Source organism: Sorex araneus, chromosome X, assembly GCF_027595985.1.
Source record: "Sorex araneus isolate mSorAra2 chromosome X, mSorAra2.pri, whole genome shotgun sequence".
Taxonomy (NCBI): Eukaryota; Metazoa; Chordata; class Mammalia; order Eulipotyphla; family Soricidae; genus Sorex; species Sorex araneus.
The window spans coordinates 18,300,949-18,327,531 of NC_073313.1; the positions used below are offsets into that span (position 1 = coordinate 18,300,949).

The window sequence follows — 26,583 nt, forward strand, 5'->3', positions numbered from 1 at the left end:
TAGATAAACAGACACACATACACAAATTACAAATAAAACTGGGCATCTCAATTACATGTGCTTTGTACCATTGTCAACACCTTGACTGCTCTATTTAACTGTAGTTTTACCAAGTGTTACCATTTTGGGGAAAGGGATCAAGTGTAAAAGGGATTTCAATATTTCTGAACATACATGTAATAAATCTAAATGGATTTTACATTAGAAAGTTTAATTTTACATGAGCTTCCACTAGCTTATATCAGAATGTTGGCAGATTTCAATTAAATAATGCCACTTATGATAACTGACACCTGAGACTCACCACAATTTGGTGGGACACTGCCAGATGATGAAGGTTGTTCACTGCGATTTATCAGCAAAGTACTGCAATTCATAGTCCTAGGGGTGACTTCTGATGCATCTACAAAAACAGTTTTAAGTACTGAAAAATCTCAGTTATTAATTCTATACAAATGAAACCTTATTAATGTATGGTAAATGACATCCACACATGAAGGAAAACTGAAAGAAACTAAGTCTTTCAGACTTCCCTTTTCAAAAAATAGCTGAAAGGGGACCCGACAGAGTACAATTATTTGGATGTATAGCATGTGCTTGATCCAAGCTCAATCTTGGGCACAACCTAGTCCTGCAAACATTGCCAGGTGCAGGCCTAGAGGCCCCCAAGCACCACTGGGGTGGCTGGGGTAATCCCAAAACCACATTCTCAGGGTCTTGCACTGACCCACTGGACTATAGGCTAAGAACAGTCAGTGGGACCCTGGGCCTCCTGAACACCAACCACAGAGGAGGCTGAATGAAAAATCTTCAAGCCAAAAAGATACAATAGGAGAGTAGCTCTTTGAACATCAAGAAGAAACAAACATGAGAACAGAAGAAAATGAATGCAGGGAATCATCACTGGAGGTATTTTTCATCTAAAGAGTGTGCTTAATAATATGTACCACTTCAAATATAAAGTAACAGAATGGTAGACTAACACCCAAGAGTAATAGAGATAAGGACCAGGAGGTCTCCTCCATGGTTTAAAAGCCGGCCTCAAATGCTGGGGGGAATGGCAGCTCAGATAGAGAAGGGAACACCAAGTAAAGGGTATTTGGAGGACCAACTCGGGTTGAGAGATGCGAGCCAAACTTAGCCTATAGATTAAACACAATGGCCACTCAATGTCTCTAGTGCAAACTACAACACCCAAAAAGGAGAGAGAGAACAAAAGGGAATGCCCTGCCACAGAGGCAGGGTGGGGGGGGGCGAGGGGGGTGGGGGTGAGAGTGGCGGGAAGGATACTGGGATCATTGGTGATGAATAATGGGCACTGGTAAAGGGATGGGTACTCGATCATTGTATGACTGAAACGCAAGCACAAAAGTTTGTAAGTATGTAACTGTACCCCACAGTGATTCACTAATGAAAAAATTTAAAAAATATATGTACCACTTCAAATTCACCAACATTCAAAGGGATGCAGACAGGTGACCAAGAATGAGTGTTTGGACACCTGTTGGCATCTCCTAGTAAAGTTGAGTAATTTTCTCAGAGATGGTTACCAAACTAGGTTCTCTTTAAAGCAGAATTACTATAGTGCCTGCTACAGCACCTGAAAGAATGAGCTAACACCATAGGTACTTTGAGCCCCTTCACTGGAATCCACCGAGAAGTCAGACCTGAAAACGTGTTACCTGATCCCCACTGCTGCGCCAGTGAGCGTGTGGAGATTATTCGGGGAGTTTCTGGGTTTTCCATGAGGATCAGCCTATCTAGCAGAACAGATGCTCTCACAGTGTTTCCATTGTCAGTTCTGTTCCGTATTTCCACTGGTATCAAGAAGTAACTATTTCCCTATTCAAGATCAAAAAACAAAATAGGTTCAAGTCCCTTCTTCCCCTGCATCATAGATTTTAATCTCTCCATAAGGATTTTAATTTCTCCATGAGGTGTACAGGCAAAACTTCCGTACATCCAAATAACCTACAAAATTCCACAAACCCAGTACAAATAAACTGTGAGTTAAAATATGAATTAATTATAAAGTTAGTGAATGTATTAATGCCTATTTTCTTTGCAACATTTTCTACGGTTATTGATAAACAGAATTTTTACTCGTATGATCTTTATTCTTCTACAGTCCTATATTTTCAGTATATGTTATACATTATAGTTACAAGCATAAAAATACTCAGTATCATGATTCCTCAAACCTGAATTTTTGAATGCTGATTCTTGCAACAGAATCAGTCCAACAGAATTTTAGTCTTCCATCTGCTACTAAGGTAAATATAGATCAGTCTTCTTCGTCTCATGATTATTTGTTCATTCTCACATCTGATTGGAATTTTTAAAAACAGAGGTTTTATCTAAGTAGTAAAACAATTTGTACACTTACATTGCTCTGCAATGGGGTCTCCAGAAAGCGCTGCATATTTGAGACAAGTCCACAAAGCTGATAAACCTGTCTGTTCGTGCTTTCAATCATTTCTCCCAAATGCTATTGTAATTAAAAAAAAAATAGCACTTATTTCAAACAAAACTAACACCCAAATAGCATTAACCCAAATTTTCATTACTAGAAACAAAGTTCTCAGGCCATAAGAAATTTTGTTATCCCCTCGATGCCGGGTTTGTTGATGATAAAGAAAAGCGGTCCAAGTTAAGGAGTGGCAACTTAATTATCCCATGTCATATAAGCACTTAAAGAAGCATTAGTCCCTGAAAGCGAATGCACCAGGATTGCTGTTAAGTCACAAATAAAAAATGGAGCCATTTTACATTGAGAATGTGCCACCGCAGGAAAATTTTAAAATTAAGGCATAAGGAGGAGAAGAAATGAAAAACCAAAGGTGGGCTACCTTTTTCAACAGCAGTATCTTGACAAGCATAGGGGCATTTTTTACATTTCATCTAAATTAGCTCATTTTCTTACATAAGTATGTTATAAAAATCAAATACTGAACAATCTAGATGAAAAAAGACAACTACACTTGACCAGTTAGGGTTGGGTTTTTTAAGTTGCAAAACCCATTTTTATTTCATTTTTTCACCCAATAATGCTGTTCTAACTAGAAATTTCCATATATACCATAAGAGTGACAGTCACACATGACCTAATACAGAAAAATTCCTATTGTCAAATGACTTTAAATGAACTAAAGGAAGCCTTGATTTGCTATATTAGAAAACTAGATTTAAGAAACTGATATTTCACAACTCTTGGAGTTCCAGAAGTTTGTGCTAAGTGAAGCTGGAAGAACGACAAATACTGGATGTTCCCATTCATATTATATATAGAGGAACAAAGCAAATAAATAAGTGTTCAACAAAGACTAACCCTAGACTGACCACAAATGGGGTGGGGGAGTTAAGTTGAAGGGTTCAGTGGACTGTAGTGGAGGGATATTGGCACTTTGGTGTTGGCATGGAGTAAAAAAATTGTACCCCTAAAACACACAAATATTTACACTCTTGTAAGCCCACATAAGATACCTCAATAAAAAATTAACGTCAAAGACATGAAAAACAAGGTAAAGAATAAAAGACAGCCAGAGGTTGGGAAAAAACAATGTTCACGTGCTGGTTTCGCAAACTGTACTGTGGTTATACAATTAACATAATAGCAAGTTTTACAGGTAAGCCAAAATTAAGAGCATCTGTGTGAAGGTTAAGTATAAATATAATTATATTTGATAAAGTTTTGCAAACCCTCTTCATATATAAAATTATTTCAAAATTTAACGAAGCTACCAGCACAAGGTAAGAAGCTGCTAAAGATTTTTTAAGGCCATTAGGATACAAATGCTTAACATAAGCTCACTGAAAAAATCTTACAAATTCATGAGAAATTATTCCTCTAACTCAAGTGAAGAGTTAACTCCAGTTTATGAAAGCTGAAAAAATAATTTACATAATTTTCTTTTGATAGTGTTACTGGGTTTGGCAATTAGCAGTTGTTACTATATACTCAGTTTGATATGCATTATTTAATGGTACTTCTACGTTTTTCAAAATTGGGCCTTCATGTTTTTGTCTAAGAAAGATTTATTAATAAACAAAAATGAAATATGAAAGAATAGTTCAGGACTTCAATTTTGCTTTCAAGAAACACCAAAGGTCTAGGGGACCTTTACCCACTGAAAATATAACAATATGAAAGATGTACCTATAGAACCACTTAGAACAACTATACTAAAGATACTGTTCTCTAGAAAGATTAACTCCTTTCATACTTCAGGGGAGAAAGTCATTTTCAAGTAATCGAGCACCAAAAGTACTTTGAAAAGCAAGCATTTCTGAGACAAGGCATATGGTAAAGAATGGCAGGGCCCATATCTGGCGTGTGTAAGGCCCTGAGTTTAATCCCCATCCCCACTGGCCCCCGAGCATCACCAGATGTAACCTCGGTCGATTGGAGGAATTCCAGGTGTGGCCCCAATTGTTTTAAAAAGAAAGCAAATATTTCTAACCACGAACAAAGAACCAAACAACTGTGGCTTTTGGTTTTCAAATAATCCAACAGTGACACTCAGTGGACAGAACAGGAAAATGCTTTAACATGTATTTTTCTTAATAAACTAATCCTTAAGCCACCTAACTTTTTTTGAAGGGATACACAAAAAGCCATCACACTAAATTATAATACCTCTTTATTCTAAGGATGAATTATGGACTAAAAGAATCGTGTGAGGGATACAGGGAATCAAAACCAGGGTCTCATACATGAATCCTCAGTCCTAAGAATAATTTTAATTAAAATTAAGTAGGGGCCAGTGAGATAGTACTGCAGGAAAGGCACTTGCAGGAGGCCAACCCAGGTTCAATTTCCAGCATCCCACAGGGTTCCCCAATCCCACCAGAGTAATTCCTCAGTGCAGAGCCAGGAGTATGCCCTTAGCATCGCTGGGTATGGCACAAGAAGGAAGAACAGAAAAAAATACAAAGTATTTATTAATGTCTTTGTTTTAAAAATTATCTGAGTCTGAGTCATCCCTACATTAAAAACTCAATAGACATACAAATTCAAAGAGTAAAATAGTTTAATAATTCTAATAAATAAACAATACTTCCCTAGTATAAAGCTGTATGCTTTCCAAAGTGCTTTCATTTAATGTCATTAACCATGACTCTTGGCATGTAGTTTAGGGTCTGAGAGAAGAGAACTATCTACTGGTTTTCATTTCAACTATCAATTCATACGTATAAACGATTTAAAACCACTAGTCCATCACAATAATTATAAATTGCCTTTTCTTATAAAAACTTCACCTACCGTACAACCCAGTATTTCTACTAGTTTTTAACTCAAGTTAAATATAATCTTATGTTTGTTCACAGTGACTTCCAAAATAAAAGTTTATAGCCACTTAAATCATAAAAGCCCCTAAGTTGGAACAACCTAAATATTCATGAAATAGGGAATCTGGGGCTGTTGCAATAGTTCGGAGGATAGGGCATTTGTCTTGCATGCAGCCAAACTAGGTTCAATCACTAGCATCCCAGAGTGCCCTGAACACCACCAGAAGTGATCTTTACACGCAGAGCCATGAGTAAGCCCTGAAAACTGCCAAGTGTGACCCCAAAAAAAAAAAGGGGAATGAATTTTTTTAATTCTAATAGTGACTGAATGAATTATTACTCAATAATAAATGGGAATAAAATACTGCTACAACTAGGTGAATCCTGAAACAGTAAGGAAAATAAACTACGACAAGAAAGAACATGTCATACAATTCTATGTATAGCATGTTCTTTGTAGGACAGTCCAACTGATGTACAATGGAGAAAACATCAAATAGTATTTTCTCCAAAGTTTGAAGAGTTCAGAGCTTATTGAGAAGAGGCATAAGTAAACTTTCTAGGAAATGATCTTTATCTTGATAAGGGTGTAGGTGCACATATTTGTTAAAACTCACCAAACCTGACTCCTCAAACTGTGCACTTCACTGTATGTATTTCATTCTATCTTTAAACAAAGGGAATACGGTAGGTAGGGAGGGATATTTTCATTTTAACACACAAACCTGAGTATTCTCCCCTGAATTAGAGAGTCGCTGTCTCTTCTGCAATGGGATATATGTCCCTTCCTCCAAAATGGTGTCATTTCTTGGTATATCTGTTGCGTCCCTTATTGGAACTAGCTGGTTACCTATCACTTCGTATCTTTCAAATTCTGAAAAACAATGTAGAAAAGTTACTTCACACACTTACTACCTTAATGAACTTAACACAGTTATGTTCTCAGAATGGCAACTCAAATTGAGTTTTTAGTTTTTGAGCATAACAAGTAAATCATTTATTAGTGGTTTAAAATAAACTCTTAAAAATAGGAAGATTCTATTGTCCATGCCTAGAAATAAGAATCAAGATCAGTAACAACCCCAAATTGTCAACTGGGTACTTTCAACTTAAAAGCTACAGAGTAAAAAAAAAAAAAAAAAAAAAAAAAAAAAAGCTACAGAGTAAATGCTCGAAATAAATGAGCAATCCTGTTCAGCAGAGAAACCCAAAAAGCCATTTTATAAACAAGTAGCAGGTCTCCAAATGTAGGCTCACTATATTCCAGCTTGATTCCCCCGCCCCCCACCAGCACCACCATGTAGACTAGACCAACCACTACAGACAGGACTCATCTGCCAAGTGAGACTGGTCCAAAGTATCTCGAGACTATGACTGCCTCATAATTTATTTTTTCATTATTTTTTACTTTATAGGGCTATACCCCCAGCGAAGCACCTTCAACCCATACTATTTCTCCAGGCCCAGTTAAATTTTATATGAAACTTAATCAATGCAGAAAATTTCCTAAAATTGTGGAATCTCAATTATGATTCTAAGTCATCTATGTCTGCAAGCAAGAAAAGACACTGAACCCACCCAATGTCAACACACTGCATCTTGTGGAGAGATTTGAATAACTGCATCAGAGTACTGATCCAGATGTGTTAGTGAGCTAATTCCCTATGATAGACCATTTCAGCCTTTAGTTTTCATTTTGGGGGCCATACCCAGAGATGCTCAGGGGTTACTCCTGGCTCTGCACTCAGGAATTACCCCTGCTGGTTCTTGGGAGATCGTATGGGATGCCAGGGATTGAACCTGGGTCTACTACATGCAAGTCAAGCGCCCTACCCACTGTATTATCACTCAAGTCCCTATTTCTGCATTCATATGGGGGGCTAGGGGCAATAGACCTTTCTTTTTTCAAGAGAAGCAATCTAAGTTTAACTTGGAAAATCTTAGTTCTTCTTCTCACCTGAATGCAGAAATGATTTGAGTTTAACACCTTTACACATCCTGTGCCAGGGCAGTGCAAAAAGGCAGAACAAAGAAATTCAAGTTTCAGCCCTATTCCTATTTCACTTTTAATCTAAAGTGAAGATACTGATGACAAAGTTTCAGAAGAGAGATATCAAAAAGTTATCAGGAAAACAGAATTAACCCTCACATGAAATAAATACAAATAGATATGGGGGAGGGGATTCACTTATAAAGCACCTATTTCAGCTGTAATTTCCATTTTTATTCTTTAAACTGATTGTTCTACCTGATATTCAAAATACTACATCTTATGAAGAATTAAATTTGTCCGTTCAGCAAATGGTTCTGGGATACTGGATATTCACATAGAAAAAAATCAAGTGGGTCATCTGCCTTATATAATGTGTAAAAATTGACTGCAAATGAATTCATCAAAGATTTAAATATATAAGAGCTAACTATAATACTTCAGAAAAATTACTGAGGGAAACCTTTATGACCCTTTGGACTTGAGTCATAGTTCATAGATAGTTACAGATCAATGATTGTACATATAGGAAACTAAAAGCAGGAGTAAAAAATAAAAAAATTCACATTCATCAACATTAAGAGCTGTGGGCATTAAAGGGCATTACCAAAATAGTGAAAAGACAACCTGCAGGATGGCAGAAGACATTTGCAAATGTCTTTTGACAAAAACTAAGATCCAGAATATAAAAAACATTCACCAACAAAACAACCTAATTCAAATGTGAAAAAGATTTAAATTAATATTGCTCAGAAAGAGTACACAGGGCTGGGGATGTAGCACAATAGAGCACTTACCGGGCATGGCTCTGGGTTCAATATCTACCACTGCAAAAAGAAACAAAAAAATCATATATATAAACAAATGACCAATAAATTCACGAAAAGATGCTTAATATCAATATTTTAAAAATGTAAATCAAAAGCACAACTAGATTCCACTTTACACCCATTATTTTTGGTTTGGGGGACACACCTGGCAGAGCTCAGGAATTACTCCTGGCTCGTGCTCATGCCCAGGGGACCCTAAAGTGGTGCTGGGAATTGAACCACTTTAACCCCCTGTACTATCTCTATAGCCCCAGAAAGGCAATCATTTTTACTTATCGAGACTATGGTTTACAATACTATTAATGATGGTTTCTCATGCACATAATTCCAGCACCACACCCATCACCAGTGCACCCTACCTCCTTTCTCCAAGGACCGAAATATTCCTATTCCTCAAACCCCTCAAACTAATTGTGTAGATCAGTTATCTCATTGTTGCCTTTGGCCCTGTGTTACCTTGATGTATGTAAGTTCCATATATGACAGCGTTCTGTATTTACAGATCCTCCTGACTGACTTCACTCAGCATATCTACTAGTTCCATTCATGCTGCTTCAAATTGCATGACTTTGCTCTTTCTTAGAGCTGCATAGTAATCCAGTATGTATATAGATCACAACTTCTTGATCCATTCATCTGTAGTTAATTTACGTTGTTTCTAAGTAGTATTGTACTAAGTGTGACTATGAATACAGGTGTCTATATATCCTTTCGAATTAATGTTTTTGTGTTTGAGGGGTAGATGCCAAGAAGTACTATCACTGGTTTACATGGCAATTCTAATCTCATTTTTACACAACTCCAGAGTATCAAAAGGCTATTTTTTCCTATTTTTAAACAAACTCCATATTACCAGAAAGGCTACTTTTTTGAAAGGAATATAAGTATTTCCAAGGATATAGAGAAATTGAAATGCTCACAATTTGTTAGTAAGAATGTAAACTGTCTTCTTGCAAAGCATAAAACATTTACTCTGGCCTCTACTAAAGAAGTTTCCTGATTTCCAATCTAAGTAATAACTTATCAATATTTCAGAGTAGAAACCCAAACTAAGTAATAACTTTTAAATATTTTAGAGTAGAAACCTAAGTAAAAGTCAAAGAATAATTTGTCATATAGCTACTGAAGAGATCTTCAATTTTCTCTCGGCTCTGTGTATGAAAATGAATGATCATACATTTCCTTCATTACTGTGGTTAAGGAGCAACCAAGCAGCTACAGCAGATCTGGCTAAACAGCCCCTTTCACCAATAAAATGGTGCTGTGACTGTAATTTCAAATTTCAATTGTTAATTGCTGGTCCACAGGAAAGGGAATTTTACATATTAACCTAATAACCTATAATCTTGCTAAAACTGCTTACTAGTTGGTGTTGTTGTTGATTTTTTAAGATCTTGTACATAACATTTCATCTTTTCCATGAACTACTGACCCAAACTATTTTTCCTCTAAGTTCAATTTTTGCTTTGCCACCAAACAGTTATGACTATGGGGAACAGGTTTAAGTTAATATGCAGAGAAAGAAGATCTATTTCGTCCCACAATTTCTGGAACTACCATCCATTTTCACTCCATCACCTTAGAACAGGAAAGGAGACAAAGTTTCAACAAAGGGCAAACATAAATAAACTTCATGACATTACCATGAGTTTTGGCTCTCTGAGAACTAATTAAGCTTAAAATAGCAGGGATATTTGAGCAACTTATTACAAATGAAGGCCAGAAAGAAAAATTTCACTTATGAGGAAATTCATAAATTGCTGATTATTGTCACTGATACCTTGAGAAGCTGGTTGTATAGGCATAAAATCTTCAACTTCAGAAGCAGAATCTTCTTCAGTTTCTTCTATTACTATAACTTCCTCATCCTCATCCTCAGTGATATCGTCATCACTATCCTCAATAGTCACAATGATGTAATCTAAATATAAACAAAGAGAAAGGGTGAGTTGAGTACCATGTTAGCGTCTAGAATAAATCATAAAGTTATGAGGGCTGGAGCGATAGCACAGCGGGTAGGGCATTTGCCTTGCACTCGGCCAACCCGGGTTCGATTCCTCCGCCCCTCTCGGAGAGCCCTGCAAACTACCAAGAGTATCTTGCGCACACGACAGAGCCTGGCAAGCTCCCCATGGGGTATTCGTTATGCCAAAAACAGTAACAAGTCTCACAATGGAGATGTTACTGTGCCCACTCGAGCAAATCGATGAGTAACGGGATGATAGTGATACAGTGATAAAAAAGTTATGGAGTGCTTCTTAAAAGTGTATTTTAGCTGAAAAATGAGTTAAATATTGTTGCATCTGTAATCATTGCAAGTTAAGAAATCAACTGCTTAGTACAACGTTTTCAGATAAATATGTACATTTTTTTTTTTTTTGCTTTTTGGGTCACACCCGGCAATGCACAGGGATCATTCCTGGCTCATGCACTCAGGAATTACCCCTGGCGGTGCTCAGGGGACCATATGGGATGCTGAGATTCGAACCCGGATCGGCCGCGTGCAAGGCAAACGCCCTACCCGCTGTGCTATCACTCCAGCCCCCTAAATATGTACATTTTTGTGTATGTACACACATATTTTACTTCTAGTACATCCAGTTTTAGAGAGCAATACATCTCGTTTAAGAAACATGCTCCATGCTACTGTTTAACAATATATCACTGACTTTGTCTTCTTAATTTTTTTTATTTTGGGCACCATTACTTCCAATACTATTAATGATCAGGTTCCATGCACGTAGTATTCCAACACTACACCCTCCACCAGAGTGCCCCCCGCCAACCTACCCCATCTGGGTAAGCTCAGTTCTGTAGACCAATTCTCAGGTTCTGCTGTTTTGGGGCATTTGTCATGCCTATGCTTCTTTATAGCCTACATATGAGCCCATTCTTTATCTGACCCTCTCCTGCTGAGTGACTTCATCCAGCAGGATACTGTTCAGATCACTGACTTTTAAACAACGAAACTGATGTTATCTGGCTACTTTGTGGTGACCAAAAAGTCATGTGGAGTTCCAAGTTGTTCCCTAAAAACTAGTCTTAACGGGGGATAGAGCAACAGTACAGCTGGTGAGTGTCTGCTTTGCATGGAGCTGACAGGAGTTTGATCCCGGCATCTCATATGGTCTCCTGAGCACGACCAGGAGTGATTCCTGAATGTAGAGCCAGGAGTAACCCCTGAGCATCATCAGGTGCGACCTCAAAAAAGAAAAAAATTGCCTTAACCTTTAATATAATACATGATGCAGAAGTAAATGCTGTTATAAAAAACATTAAATTCAAATGGAATTTCAAAAATTATGAATTTGTGGGCCAAACATAAATCATATGTAAACTATCAACTTGGGAAATCATTTTAATAAATAAGAAAATTATTCAACATGCTTTAATATATGAAAGGGCATTTTTATTTCTTAAAGTCAATATGAAAAATAAAAACATATTTCAGTTTGAAATTTAATAGGCAGATCAAATTTTTAACTGCATTATGAACTTGGGTTTTGAAATATTTGAAATAGGCTAAAACATCAGGTAAATGGGTTCAACGAGGACACAAAAATATGGTACTAAACCACTGCAGGTCTTGAGAAACATTTAACTGCCAAGTTGGCCAAGAATCACCAGGGAGGAACCCCAGTCTCCTGAGAACCTCCCTCCCCCCAAAAAAGCAAGCAGAAAATTAACAGTATAACATTGAGTAGAAAGACATTATTACTGGTTATGAATTTCTCTGTAAGATTCTCTACAGCACCTTTATTTTTTTTGTTTGATGGTTTTTATTGGGGGACACATTCTGCTGATCTTAGGGGCTATTTCTGGCACTCTGGTTAGGGGTTGCTCCATTCGGCTGGGTCACGGAGGGGTTTTGTTCTAGGCATTTCGAGCATGCAGTGAACAACACCTAAGCACAGCAGCTGCCCAAGAATAGCCCCAAGGCGCCACTGGACATGGCCCAAAACTCAAAACAAATGGGGATGGCAAAATACACCAAAAGCAGCCGTGCTCTACTATACAGCAGATGGAAGGGGCCTTAGAGAAGTTAAGGGCTGCCAGGTTTAAAGGGGTCTTCACACTGGCACAAAAAATGGCTGCGTGCATAGGAACTTCATTCTTACATTTCCCCCTCATTTACATACTCCATAATAAAAGTGCTCAGTTGTATTGTTCTCAAACACAGCCACCATCCAAACCTCAAATCAACATCAACAAAATCAAACAACATCAAATAAAATCAACATCACACCTCAAATCAACATCAACAAAAAAATCAACAAATATGTCCATTTAAGACGTTAATAATCAAGCTGCTCATTTGTTGATGGGAGGGGCACAGTCTATGGTGTGGGGTAGTAATTCTTGCTGTGTAGTCTGGGGACCCTGCCGTGTTCCGCTATAGGCAAAACAAGCAGCTTCGCCCTCATTCAGTCTTTAAATTATAATTCTATGTAAGGTCCCAAAAGATAGCGCAGCAGGCTGGAGCGCAGGCTCTGCAGGCAAGAGTCCTGGGCAAGGAGCAACACCAGAGCAGAAAGAGCCTGTACATTTCAGCAGTTCTGGGTGTGTGCCCCATGCCAATAAAAAAACATCAAAACCTCAGCGTCTGCGCAGGGCTGGGCAAGCTGGCAGGGGAGCCCTGGGTGTCACTGCCCAGCACCTCTGCGAGCAACCTCAACCGGCCAGGAGTTGCCCTCCGCCGTTTCAGCATCGCAGGGAGTGGCCCCAAACCACCAAAGAGCAACGAAAAAGAGCTGAAAATCTTGGTGCTTCCACCCCCAGCCCTGCCTCCTCTGACGGAATGAGAAAGAATAGGGGGTCAACTGGTAGCACCAAGTAAGCACCAAGTACTTAAACAGCAGCCAAATCACCGCGGTGGGGGGGTGAGGGGGGGGGAAGCCACCTCTCACAGGCACCGGCATTCCGGAAAATCCGTGGCAAACCACGAACCACACCCCGGCCCCCTCTGCCCCAGCGCGGCTGAACCGAGATGTGGCCCAAGGCAAACAAATCCCACCGCAAATCCTCCCTTCGCGCGACGGCCCCGCCTCGCCCGAGAGGAGGCGGGGTCAGGAGGAGGGCGAAAGGAACCGAAAAAGGGCGCCAGAGCGCGCGCGGCTCGGGCGCCCCCTGGCGGCGGGAGGCGACGCCGCTCCGCCGCCGCCTCTCAGAGGATCTGGCCCCCGCTGGCCAAACCCGACGGGTCTGGGCGAGGGCGCCCGGCGCCTCAAGCCCCTGGAGTCCCGAACGCCGCCCCCCACCCCCCCGGGGACGCTATGAGCCCCGGGCCGCCGCCAGCCCCGAGAGGGCCACGGAGCCTAGAGTCGCCACCGCGCGAGCGTCGGGGCTGCCTCGCGCGCCCTGGGCCTCCCTGAGGCCCGCGAACAGCCCAAGGTGCGAGCACGAGCGTTTGAAGCCCTCAGGGGGTTTTGACGCCCCCACGCCACGAAGCACGAGCTTCTCCCCTAACCCCTGGCCGAGATGTCCCCCACCCCCCGGCACGCCTAACTCCCGCGTCCCCCCGAGGCCCCGCGAATGCGCCCGCCCAAATTACCTCAAGCCCCGGGGGACCCGCCTGGCACCCCGAGTCGTTGAAAAGCCACAACCGCCTTCACCCCCGCCAGGTTATCACCCCCAGACCCGGCAAGAACCGCCGTCCGCGCCGGCCCCGAGCCCCCCGGAGCCCCGGCCGCCAAGCCCGGACGTGGTCCTGTGAGCCGACGTGAAGAACCGTTAAAACAGTTCGTTGGAAGCCCCCGGGAGCCCGCCTCCTCGTGCCCGGGTTCCCCTGAGGTGTTGTGACCGTTAAGCCCACGCGGAACTTCCCCCCCACTGACCCCGCCCCTAGAGACCTCCCGGTGGCTCTGACGTCCCCACCACATCACCTCAGAGTTCGGACCCTCAAAGCCCACCACAGAGTTCGAACCCTCAAAGCCCACCTCAGAGTTTGGACCCTCAAAGCCCACACCCGAGACCCAACAAGCCCCCCGGCCCGAAAATCTTTTGTGTCACAAAAAAAAAACCTGCGGACCGCTCGGGTATCGAAGGCCTTCGAACACGGCAATGGTCACCCGGGACCCGGTCCGGTGCGGTCCGGTGCGGTCCAGCCCTCAGGAAGCCGAGTTCCCCTTCAGGGTTCCCTTGCCCCCCGCCACCGTCCCCACGCGTTCCCAACCGTCATTACCCGGCTCGTCAGACATGGTGAGTCGGCAGCCGGGGCACAGGGCGGCGAAGCGGGGCCGTCGACGGAGCCCCAAGATCTCGACCTGCTGCCTCCTGCGACTTCGACGGACTGTCGAGCGCGGGCCGCCGGCGCTGCCCAATAAAAGCTCAGGCGCGCAGGCGCACTGGTGTCCTGGGGGCGGGGCGTCGGGGCGGAGTGGGCGGGGCGAGGCGATTTTCGAGCCTCGTCCCTCACTCGGAGCACGCACGTGATGGATGTGCCCGGAGCTACATCTGTGTCACTCCACGGGGGCATACGCTGAACGGACCAATCAGGGGCAGTGTGCACTTTTGAAAAGTGCCCAGCGTGCTCTGCAGCTACCTGAGAGTATATGCTTGCGACATTTGACTTCAGGAATATGATTCCCGCGCGCGCCAACAGGGAATAAACTGCACTTTTCAAACTGGCACCGAAACCCGCCCCTGCAAGCCCATGCCTCTGCAGCCTGCTCCGCATTTTCGGGGTTTTTGGTTTGGTGGCCACACCCAACAATGCACAGGGATCACTCCTGGGGTGCTGGGGGGGATCAGATGGGGTGCCGGGGGGGTCGAACCCAGGCAGACCGTATCCAAGATAGGTGCCCTACCCAGTCTGCTCGGCATTTTTCAGTCAGTCGCTGCTTGCCGGGGAAAATGTGGAAAGCCCCATAAGGCCATTTATGGATGTTCACCATGAGCCCGCCACTGGTAAATCGAACCTCGCTGGGAAGCAGTGGTGTTACTGTCCCATGCTTTAGATATTAAAACACTCTCCTAAAATAAACAGGCAATCATATTAAAAGACTTAAATTACACCAAGTCTCCTTCCAAGTTCCTGCCTTGCTTGGAACCAATGCAACCAAATTCAGAAGCAATACTAATAATAGAGTGTGGATTTTTGGTAGATGTTTATAGTTTTACTTCATTATTACAAATCTTTTTAAAGTGCTATCATACAGCGAAGAAAATTGTGCCCCATTTTAAAGATGAGGAAATGAAGCTGACTTAAATCACTCCCAGGCATGCGGCTAGTGGGGTGCGGGGGAGGAGGTAAATGATAATTCGATAGTGCAGGGGCAGGGTAATGATCCTGAAAGTGCGAGGGTAATGATTCCGATAGTACCGGGTAATGATTCGTAAACGGGGCTCCCTTTATCTCAGACTTCGTAAAATAGCCTCAGTAATTTTTTTTTTCTGTTTGGGTCACACCCGGCGATGCACAGGGGTCACTCCTGGCTCTGCGCTGAGGAATTACCCCTGGCGGTGCTCAGGGGACTCTATGGGATGCTGGGAATCAAACCCAGGTCGGCCGCGTGCATAGCAAACGCCCTACCCGCTGTGCTATGGCTCCAGCCCCAGCCTCAGTAATTTCTTAATTAGCTGTCATTTCTGTCCAAAAAGCCGGAGCAATAGTACAGCAGGCAGGGCGCTGGTCCTGCACTTGGTCATCGACCCAGTTCAATCCCCGGGAGGTCCTCCAGGAGCAATCCCGAGGACAGAGTCAGGAGCACAGCGGCCTGTAGCACAACACCCCGCCCCCCCCCCATCACCCGTCAAAAACAAAGCTAGACTATAGGGGGTCTGTGATAGTACATGACGGCTCAAGCCTAACGTGGATTCAATTCTGTAAAACACGGGCCGCAAGCACTGCGGGGTGCAGCCCTGGAGGCTTGCAGTCCTGCTCAGGGGGCCGGGGGATCCCAGCACCCCAGGCCCGAAGGAACATGTCTTCCCCAGCCTTTGCTTGGGAAACATCAGCAGGCTGACTGAGAATGGCTACGTGGGGGGTGGCTCCCGCAGGCCTAATTACCATTTGGGAGGCCTCCAGGACACAGAAACAAACAAAAAAAGAAATGAAATAATAAGTATTTGTAAAACAAGGCTGTAAGTTTTATTTTGTCCTAGCTAATGCGTCCTTGTGTCAATGGCCATATGCACTTCCTTCTGTTACATTTTCTCAGTTTGGACAGCAGCAAGGTAGCAACACAAGCTAAGGGATTTCCTGGCACACAGGCCCACCAGGTGTGGTCCAACACACAAACAAGAATAGACCCAGACTGCTGGTGCAAAGGCGATGTGTATTTGATGTAAAATAATCACCACCAGTAAGCCTAGTAACAAATCCTTACACACTTACGCACTTACCAAAATATTTCTCTTGTGATATGGATTTTGTCCTTGGTTTTGTTTGGGGGCCACACCCCAGTAATGCTCGGGGCTTACTCTAGGCTATTCGTTCTGGGATCGTTCCTTACATGGCTGGAGGGGCCGTATCCAGAACCTAACCCAGGTCAAGCAGCAGCAAGGCAAGTACTTTCCCCATTCTATTTCCCCATTCTATTTTCTCTGAACCCAAGATAAGTTTTTTATTTATTTATTGCTTTTTGGGTCACACCTGGTGATGCACAGGGGTTACTCCTGGCTTTGCACTAAGGAATTACTCCTGGCGGTGTTCAGGGGACCATATGGGATGCTGGAATTGAACCCGGGTTGACCGAGTGCAAGGCAAACACCCTACCCACTGTGCTATAGCTCCAGCCCCGCAAGATAAGTCTTTTAAAGAGTTATTTTCTTAATGACTTTAAAAAATAATGTATTGTTATTAATTATGTACCATGCTGTATATACCATACTGCACCTAATATCATCATTGTTACTATTATTATTTAGGTAACACGGCTATGCTTCAGGTCTTCCATGTAAGTCTTGAATCAATTTTGAGATCATTTTTATGTGTTGTTTCACAAGTGGCTTTCCTGCTTTCTCAACAACCAACCCGGGTTCAATTCCTGGTATTCCGTATGGTTCCCTGAGCACTGCCAGGAGTGATCCCTGAGTGCAGAGGCAAGAATAACTCCTGATCATCCCTGGGTCTCGCCCAAAATCTAAAACTAAATAAATAAAAATAAATAAATAAGAGTTAAAAACAGCACTTATTGGGGGCTGGAGTGATAGAACAGCGGGTAGGGTGTTTGCCTTGCACGAGGCCGACCCAGGTTGAATTCCCAGCATCCCATATGGTCCCCTCAGCACCACGAGGGTTAATTCTTGAGTGCAGAGCCAGGAGTGACCCCTGTGCATCTCTGGGTGTGACTCATAAAGTAAAAGCAAAAAAAAAAAAAACAGCACTTATTGAGGGGTCAGAGCAATAGTGCAGCACATAGGGTGCTTGCCTTGCACGCAGCCAACCTGGCACCCCATATAGTTCCCCATCCTGCCTGAAGTAACCCCTCAGCACAAAACCAGGAGTAAACCCTTAGCATTGTGGGGTGTGGTCTAAAACCACACACACACATGCACAAAAAGTTATTGTGACTGTCCTTTACCTTTCGTACATGCATGAATTCTTTGCATTAAATTAATTAATGCATGGGTTTATTTTCCTGCTGTGGGTTTGTCACAGGCCTTTACGATGCTGAGGTGCATTCCCACTATACCCACCTTTTTAAAACTTTTTATCATAAAGCCAGAGAGATAGTATAGAAGGTATGGTGCTTGCCAAACAGAATTCAATCCCTGGCACCCTGTATGTGGACCCCATATGGTCCTCTTAGCCCACCAAGAGTGAGACTTGGGGGGAAGGGATGGGGAAAAAAAGAGTGAGACTTGAGCGCAGAGCCAGGAATAAGGTCCGAGGACAACCAGGTGTGGAAAAACCAGTTGTTTAAATCACAAACGGACTTTTAACTTTGCAAATGCATTTATGCATTTTCCGCATTTATTCAGATAATCATACAGTTTGTTTTTGGTTTTTGTGTTTTTTTTCTTTTTGGGTCACACCCGGCGATGCACAGGGGTTATTCCTGGCTCGTGCTCCTAGCGTGAAATTACTCCTAGCGGTGTAATAACTCAGAAATTACTCCTAGCGGTGCTTGGGGGACCATAAGGAATGCTGCGAATTGAACCCGGGTCAGCCGCGCGCAAGGCGCCCTGCCAGCTGTGCTATCACTCCAGCCCCTGATCATACGCTTTTACACCACATTTTGTTAATGTGGTATATCATCCTGATGGATTTGCAAAGCAAAATTGGAACTTTCCTTGCATCCCTGAAACAAATCCCACTCAGTAATAGTTATATGGTCCTTCTAATACTCTGAGTGTTCTTCAATCTTTTCTCAGATTGTCACTTGAAGAACACAGGTTTAAAGTACTTAAACTCAGTTTGCTAATATTTTGCTGAGGATTTTTGTGTCTCTGTCCATCACGAATGTTGAATTCTAGTTCTGTTTCTTTCCTGACTTGTATGATTTTGATATCACAGTAACAGCCTCATGAAAACGTGTTTTACACCCAAGGATAGTAGAGACAAGTACCAGGAGGTTTGCTCCATGGCTTGTAAGCCAGCCTCACATGCTGGGGGAAAGGCAGCTCAGATAGAGAAGGGACCGCCAAGTAAAGGGTGTTTAGAGGGCCCGCTCGGGACAGGAGTTGCTTGCCAAAAGTAGACAATAGACCGAACATGATGGTCACTCAATACTTGCATTGCAGAGCACAAAACACTAAAGGAGAGAGTTTTTACAGTTTTTTAAAATGTTTTATTAGTGAATCACCGTGGGTTACAGTTACAGATTTACAAACTAGTGGATCGAGTGCCGATCTCTCCACCAGGGATGAAAATTTGTAAGTCTGTAACTGTACCCGACGGTGATTCACTAAAAAATAAATAAATAAATAAATAAATAAATAAATAAATAAATAAATAAATAAATAAATAAATAAATAAATACACAAATAAATAAGTAAAATGAAGGGTGGATTTATTTCTCCCTACAAAAAATAATGTCACCACATTAAACCCAGTGCCCTCTACACAAATATTCTCAACAATTATCACCTGAATTGAACTTTTTCTGCAGATCATATAGGTATGAACACATTTAGCAGTCATTTATAAACAGTCAAGCTTAATGGTCAGCAGTAAATTATCTGGTTTCAATTCCTTGCTTTGACTATGCGCTATTTAAACTTGAGCAAGTCTTTTTTTTTTTTTGGTTTTTTGGGTCACACCTGCACACCTGGCGATGCACAGGGGTCACTCCTGGCTCTGCTCTCAGGAATTACGCCTGGCAGTGCTCAGGAGATCATATGGGATGCTGGGAATCGAACCCGGGTCGCCCACATGCAAGGCGAATGCCCTACCCTCTGTGCTCCAGCCCCAAACAAGTCTATTTTAGCCTCAGTTTCTGCATAAGTAAAGTTGTACTAATAATTGCGAGTGTTAAATATGGTAGCATATAACAGATCTTTTTTTTTTTTTTGCTTTTTGGGCCACACCCGGCAATGCACTGGGGTTACTCCTGGCTCATGCACTCAGGAATTACTCCTGGCGGTGCTCAGGGGACCATATGGGATGCTGGGAATAGAACCCGGGTCGGCCGCGCAAGGCAAACGCCCTACCTGCTGTGCTATTGCTCCAGCCCCCGAATATGACAGATCTTAAACTGTGCCTATCATGAATGCAGCATATACCTAGAAGTCCCAATTATTATATTTTTAATTTAATGTCTGCAAAAGCTACTGAATTGAGATAACAAAGAAATTAAAGATAATAAAAGATTTTATTTTTTTAAAAAAGAAAGAAAATGTGTTTTAAAGTGTTCCCTTCTAAAAAAAACAGAAAAAAAAATAAAAGAACTATAAGATAATAAAATTTTCTTATAAGTGAAAAAAGAAGTGTTCGCTTCTGGGCCGGGGAGGCGGCTCAGTGGACTGGAATGTATGCTTTCCATGCAGAAGCCCTGGCTTCCATTCCCGGCACGGCATGGTTCTCAGAGCACTACAGGGCTAGATCCCCTAATCACAGGGCCCGGAGGATCCCCTGAGCACTGTGCATCCTCTTTCTGCTTCTTGTGGAGCAGTGGACGCCCTAGAACCAAAGACATCTTCAGTATTTCCCACCTCTCTGGCCTTTTGCAGACGTAGTGGCTCAATTACTGCTCAGTGTTTAGTTTGACTTGTATTTTTTTGGTCTGGGGGCCACACCCAGTGGTGCTCAGCGCTTTCTCCAGGCTCTGTGTGCAGGGGATCACTCCTGGCAGGCTTGGGGGACCATATATGGTGCCGGAGATCAAACCCTGGTCAGCTGCATGCAAAGCAAACACCCTATCCACTGTACTATCACTTTGCCCCCTGTTTTGCTAATTAAAAAAAAAAATTGGCATAAGTGCTACTCCGGTGGGCCCTGTCAGGTTATTTCCCAGCTCTCGATGCGGGGTCTCAGGGGCCTCAGGAGCCTCACTGGGCAACATTAGCGGGACCTTCCCCGTGTAGTATGGACGATCTAACGGAGTCGGCAAGCGCCTCAACCCCCGTGTGACTTCTATGTTACTGTTTTTTGCTGCATCTTAATGTTCTTTAAATGTGTGTGAGCCCACCTTTTTGGGGGGTGAGCTCAGGGCTTACTCCTAGCTCTGTGCTCAGGGATCACTCCTGGCAGGGCTCAGAGGGACCTATATGATGCTAGAGACAGATATCGGGGTGGCCATGTGTAAGGCAAGCACCGTATCTTCTATACTGTCTCGCCAGTGCCCCTCCAGCCCAAAGATCAATGATTTTACATTCTTGAGACTATTTCAATGGCATTTAATCCAGCTTTTTATGCTGGGTTGTTTTTGTTTCTGCGGTAGGGCTACTCTGCAGTGCTTAGCCCCCTATTTTATTTATTTATTTATTTATTAATTGCTTTATGGGTCACACCTGGCAATGCAGAGGGGTTACTCCTGGCTCTGCACTCAGGAATCACCCCTGGCGGCGCTCAGAGGACCATATGGGATTCTGGGAATCGACCCGGGTCAGCCGCATGCAAGGCAAACACCCTACCCGCTGTGCTATAGCTCCAGCCCCCGCTTAGCCTCCTACTAATGGAGTTAGAATTTGGGGTGCTTTGGGCAGCACTAGGGGTTGATAGAGACACCTGCTCTGTAGGTAGTTCTGGCTGAGCTTGCCCTGAGAACAGACAGTGGCCCTGCAGTTCGCCTCTTCTCCCGTTGCCGGGAGTTCTTTCTTGCCGCATGTTTTGCCCCCCTGTGTTTTGCCCCACTCAGTTCCACGCAGTATAGGCAGAGCAGGAGAAAAGCCCGAGTTAACAGTAACAGGGGCTGGAGCTGGAGTGATAGCAAGTGGGTAGGGCATTTGCCTTGCATGCGGCCGACCCGGGTTCGATTCCCAGCATCCCATATGGTCCCCTGAGCACCTCCAGGAATAATTCCTCAGTGCATGAGTCAAGAGTAACCCCTGTCCAACGCCGGGTGTGACTCCAAAAAGCAAAAAAAAATGAGAAACAGGGGCTGGAGCAACAGCACAGCAGGTAGGGCATTTGCCTTGCACGCAGCAGACCCAGGTTCAATTCCCAGCATCCCATATGGTCCTCTGAGCACCTCCAGGAGTAAATCCTGAGTGCAAAGCCAGGAGTAACTCCTGTGCATCGAAGGGCATGACCCAAAAAGCAAAGAAAAAAAAGAGAAAAAGAGTAACACTAAGAAAGTGTTTCCTGTCAGGCCAGAGAAATCATATGGCAGGTGTAAGGCTCCTGTTATGCATGCTGCCCACCCATCTGATGCCCAGCACCGTATATAGTTCCCCCAAGTGCTGCCAGGTGCGACCCTTGAGCACAGAGCCAGGAGTAAGCCCCAAGCACTGTTGGGCGTAGTCCAACCCCCAGCCTTCCCCCAAATAAAATAAGAAAGTGTTTCTTCTTTCATTCTGCCTCCCCCTGCAGAGCAGTCAAACAGCAGATGTTGAGGAAGACCGGAGAAGGGATATGACAGGAAAGGGGGCACTGATCATCTCATGGACTTCGATTGCATTCTAGAAATAGACATTGTGTGCTAGATAGCAGAAGGAAATCCAGACAGGCTGGTCTATCTGCCGAAGATAAAAATAAGCTCTTTTTAAATTTTTTTTCTGTATCACACCTAGCAGGGCTCAGAGGGTACTCCTGGCTCTGTGCTCGGGAGTCACACCCAGTTATGCTCAGGGATCCTGTGATGCCACTTGGCCTGCCGCAATATGTCTGTGGTCCCTGAACTGAGAAACTTTAGTACAAAGAAGTGCTCAGTAGACCAACGATTGGCGTTACGATGAATTAGCTGGGTTATGACAACGAAACTCCAAAGCCTGACTTTTATTTATCAATCTAGGTTATTTGATTTCTTGTTTGTTTGTAGGCCTCCCAAGCAGTGCTCACGAGAACTGATTCTAATACTGATGAGGCACTGCGGTGCCAGGGGTCCACGGGTCACCCTAGTTATGCTGGGGAGGCCCAGGGCCTCTCCTGGAGATGGTTGGAGCCTCCGGAGCCGCACCCAGTGGTGATGCCTGAGAGACTGTGTGGTGCCACAATCGAATTTGGGTGAGGCTCACGTCTCTCATGCTGCACCATTGCTGACCTATATTTTGGGGATCTTTTCTGGGGGGTTAGTAGGATGTGCCTTACCCACTGTGCTTTCTCTCTGGCCTCTCACTGACAAGAGTTTTACACCCCAGGGCATACCGGGACTACATGTTGAGTAGGCAGGAACCAGTTTCAGGAGAGATGACTTTTACCTACCCTCAGTCCCTGAAGAAAAAGGAGTGTGACGGGGCTGGAGCGACAGCACAGCGGGTAGGGCGTTTGCCTTGCACGTAGCCAACCCGGGTTCGATTCCCAGCATCCCATATGGTTCCCCCAGCACCACCAGGAGGAATTCCTGAGTGATAGAGCCAGGAGTAACCCCTGTGCATCGCCGGGTGTGACCCAAAAAGCAAAAAATAATAATAATAATAATGAGCGTGTAGGGCTAGACAACAGTAGAGTGCATTGCCTTGCACACAGATGACCTGGGTTTAAGCCTCACAAGCACAGTGAGCGCTCCCTGAGCACCGAGCCAAGAGTTTTGCGACCCAAAAAACAAACAAACAAACAAGTGTATTGTGCCAAGGAGATGACTTTAAAGGGTAAAGCGCACCTTTTTTTTTTTACGCATGCCGGAGGCCTGGATTCAATCCCCAGCACTGTGTGGTCTGCCCAAGCACTGCTGGATACGGGATTCCCTCCAAAAAGAGGGCTAGAAAATCTCGGGAGATAGATTTCAGATTACAAGACCTAAACTCACACGAGAAAACATTTCCTTGCACAGATTATTACAAATCTTAGAGGCCAGAAAGATAGTACAGAGGGCAGGGCTCTTGCCTTGAATGTGGCTGACTCCCGACACCCCTCATGGACGCCCCCCCCCTCCCCGCCAAGCCAGCCAGGGAATGATCCCTGAGCACGGAGCCCTTAAGAGTCAGCCCCAAGCTCCACTAGGTGTGGCAAAAAAAAAAAAGATTCATGTCACAAATGTTAGCGACATCAACATCCTCTCATTCCTATTTGACTAACGCCGACATCTCCCCTCCCATGGGAGGCCAAGAACTTTCCCAGAGCTCAGAAAAGCCCCGGAATCAACCCACATCGAGCTGCTGGCCTGTCAGCCGCAGAGCTGTGAGAAGAAACACTGCCAGACGCCAAGCCAATTTCCACGAGGAGGAAGGTACTAGAGCAAATTGCTGATCAGAGAGTTATTGATTATCCCCGAATCCAACACTCCACACACCCTTCAAAAGAGGCCTTGTTGCCTCTGGAAACGCAGCTTGCAGCAGCCCCCCCCCCCCCCCCCCGCCTCCCTGGCGTTTGAAACAGATGAGCTCCCCCGCGGCCAGCTCACACAATAAACCTTATCTAGGCGGAGAACCGCTGGCCTCTTGTAAATTTCTATTTCTCAAGAGCCAAAGAACATGGGGGTCTATGACACAATAACTGTAATTCAGTCTCGGATCATGGCAGGATTTAGCATTCTGGGCAAAGAAAAATTCCTCCCTCCTGTGAGATCACATCGTTATTTCGACAAGCAATATTTCAATAGAATGTTTACCATGATGGAAATAGAGTTTGATGGAGGAGAAGATAGAGCAGCAAACAAAAAAAAAGCGATGAAAACATCTTTGCTGGGGCAGCAGATACATCTGCTGCACCCCCCTGCCCCCACCCCCACCCCTGAAAAAGAGGCCATTCCCTCCAGAGGGCCCTGACGCTTCCTGGCCATTAGCCTGGTCCACCAAGGAAGTGCAGCTGCCAGCATCTCAGGACTGGGCGGGGAGAGGCCAGCCCGAAATCCTCCGGCGCCCGGAGCCCGGCGTGCAGAGAGGAGCCTCTCTCCTCTGTAGCCGGGGAAAACTGTCCAGGCAAGGCCCACACAGAGGCCCACTGGCCCCCGCCTGTCCAGCTCCGTTTCAGGGTCACGTCAAAGCCAGAGGAGGCAGCAGGCTGGGAAGTGTGTGGAGCTGACCGCCAGGGACACATGCGTGGAACAGAAAAGCAGAAACGGGGTGTCTTGGAATGAAGGGTGTGCTGCCCCCTAAAGGAACTGGAGGGGGAGAGAGGGCCGGGCCTCCAGGGAGGGGGCAGCGCCCCCAAAGCTCGGGCACCCTTCCAGACGCCTGGGTTTTCCCCTTGGGGGGTGTGGGCGGAAGGGGGGAGGGGGGAGTGTTGCCAAGCAGTGCTGGGGCCCGGGGGCCCTGCCTGGTCCCCAGATAATGGGGTCTGAGGAGGCTGCGTTGCTTGGGTCCAGGGGCCCAAAGGGCCACCCTGTCACACCCTGTGCTGCCCCAAGGCTGCGCCCACAGGTGCAGGGAAGGGGGAGCGAGCACTGCTGGCGATGCATGAGGCCAAACAAATGCAAACCAGCGCCCTTGGCTCTGTGCTGGCTCCCAGCCCCAGGTGCTTTTTCTTGGCCCTGGCTGCATCCAGAGTCACCCAGAGAACCCTAAAGTCCCAGTTGCCTGGAACGGGGTGCCCAGTGTTGGGGCAGACGAGCTCCGAGGATTCTCTCGGGCATCAGCTGCAGGGGCCTGGTCCGTACCCCCCGCGGGCCCCGCGCTGGTCACAGGATCAGTGTCTGCAACCCTACAGTCATCCCCGGTGCGGGGGGGCGGGGCGGAGCCAGCGGCCACCTGGTATTAGCAACAAGAAGGTTCCACCTGAAGCCTTGGGGGAGGGGCCACGGCACTCCCGCTATGTGCACTGGCCCTTTCGGGGGGTCGCACGCCGATCACTCCCGCGGGGCCCCATTAAGGCTGCTGCACCCGGGAGGTCGGAGGACGAGCCAACGCAGGAAACGCCGCAGAGCCCAGAGCGAAACCCAGACCCCAAGCCCTGAGCCGCCGCCGGCCAGAGCGAAAAATCACGTGACCCGAAACCCAGCCCAGATGGTTCTTGCTCGGCCCCTGCGGGGCACCCCCGACCCGGCGTGGGGATCTCGGGGCCCCCGTGAGCCTCCTGGGGTGGGGCTTTGACGCGGGTAAAGACCGGGGTTGCGGCGCCGGCGGAAAGCAAAAAGGTCTGAGGAATCGGAAAGCCAAGGACAGGCCATTCCACACACGGCCGCGCCGTAGCGGGGGGCCAACTCGGTCCCTAAACTGACGGGTTCGGCGACACGCGTGCGCCCCGTGTGCGGCAAGCGCGGGCTTGTGCGTGTCTGTGCGCGCGGCGGGCGGGGGCGGGGGGGAGCGTGAATGAATGAAGGACGGACGGACACGGAACTCCAAGTGAGAAGAAACTGGGGAACGAAAAGTCAACACTCGGCAAAAAAAATAAAATGTTCAAGAGAGCTTAACAGTCAAGTAAACACTCCGCCTGCACCGCGCGCAGCGCCCGGGGGCGGCCACGAGCCGCTCGGCTCCCCGCTGAGTCCCCCCCGGGGCGCTGCGAGGGTGCGGGACCCCAGGTGGGAGAGGGGGTCGGCTAGAGGCCCAGCTGCAGCTCGCCGCGGGGCAAACTCCCACCGCAGATTCCCCCCACCCGCACCCCCCGCACGGCTCGCAGCCCCCGGTGACCCCTGGAACCCCGCGCGCCCCTGCAGCCGGGAGCCGGGAGCGCAGCTGGCCGCGGGCTGCGCGGTGTCCCGGGCGCCCAGTTCCCGGGGAGCCCCTGGAGACGCGGCTCCAGCCACGCGCTGGGGTCCCCACGGTCCCGCTCGAGCCCCGGCGCGCCTCTGCAGGGGCCGGAGAGGCAGAAGCCCGCGCCCGGCGCTGGGCTGCCCCGACCCCCAGTCGCACCCCGGGCCACCCTCCGACGGTGCCTCCGCTCCGCAGAGAAGGGGATCGCCGGGGTCGCCCCGCGGAAATACCTGTGGAAGAGTCGCTGGCGGGCTCCGCGGGCTCCGAGCTCGGCTCCGCGCCCCGCAGCACGGGCGGCGGGCTCTGTCCAGGCTCCCGGTCTGCAGGACGTCTTCCCTCCTCCATGCCGACCCCTCTTCT

At 46.0% G+C, this 26,583-nt stretch overlaps 1 protein-coding gene across 1 annotated transcript in view; it reads right to left on the minus strand.

The window, feature by feature from the left end:
• The window catches only part of BEND2 (BEN domain containing 2), a 65,592-nt gene extending 39,024 nt beyond the window's left edge, over positions 1–26,568 (minus strand). The window contains exons 1-6 of the mRNA XM_055120135.1: positions 26,454–26,568; positions 9,890–10,030; positions 8,077–8,106; positions 6,015–6,163; positions 1,683–1,842; positions 305–403 (exon numbers count right to left, since the gene is read on the minus strand). Of these exons, the coding sequence (XP_054976110.1) occupies positions 305–403; positions 1,683–1,842; positions 6,015–6,163; positions 8,077–8,106; positions 9,890–10,030; positions 26,454–26,568 (694 nt within the window). The remainder of the gene's footprint in view (positions 1–304; positions 404–1,682; positions 1,843–6,014; positions 6,164–8,076; positions 8,107–9,889; positions 10,031–26,453) is intronic.
• Positions 26,569–26,583: the final 15 nt, after the last annotated feature.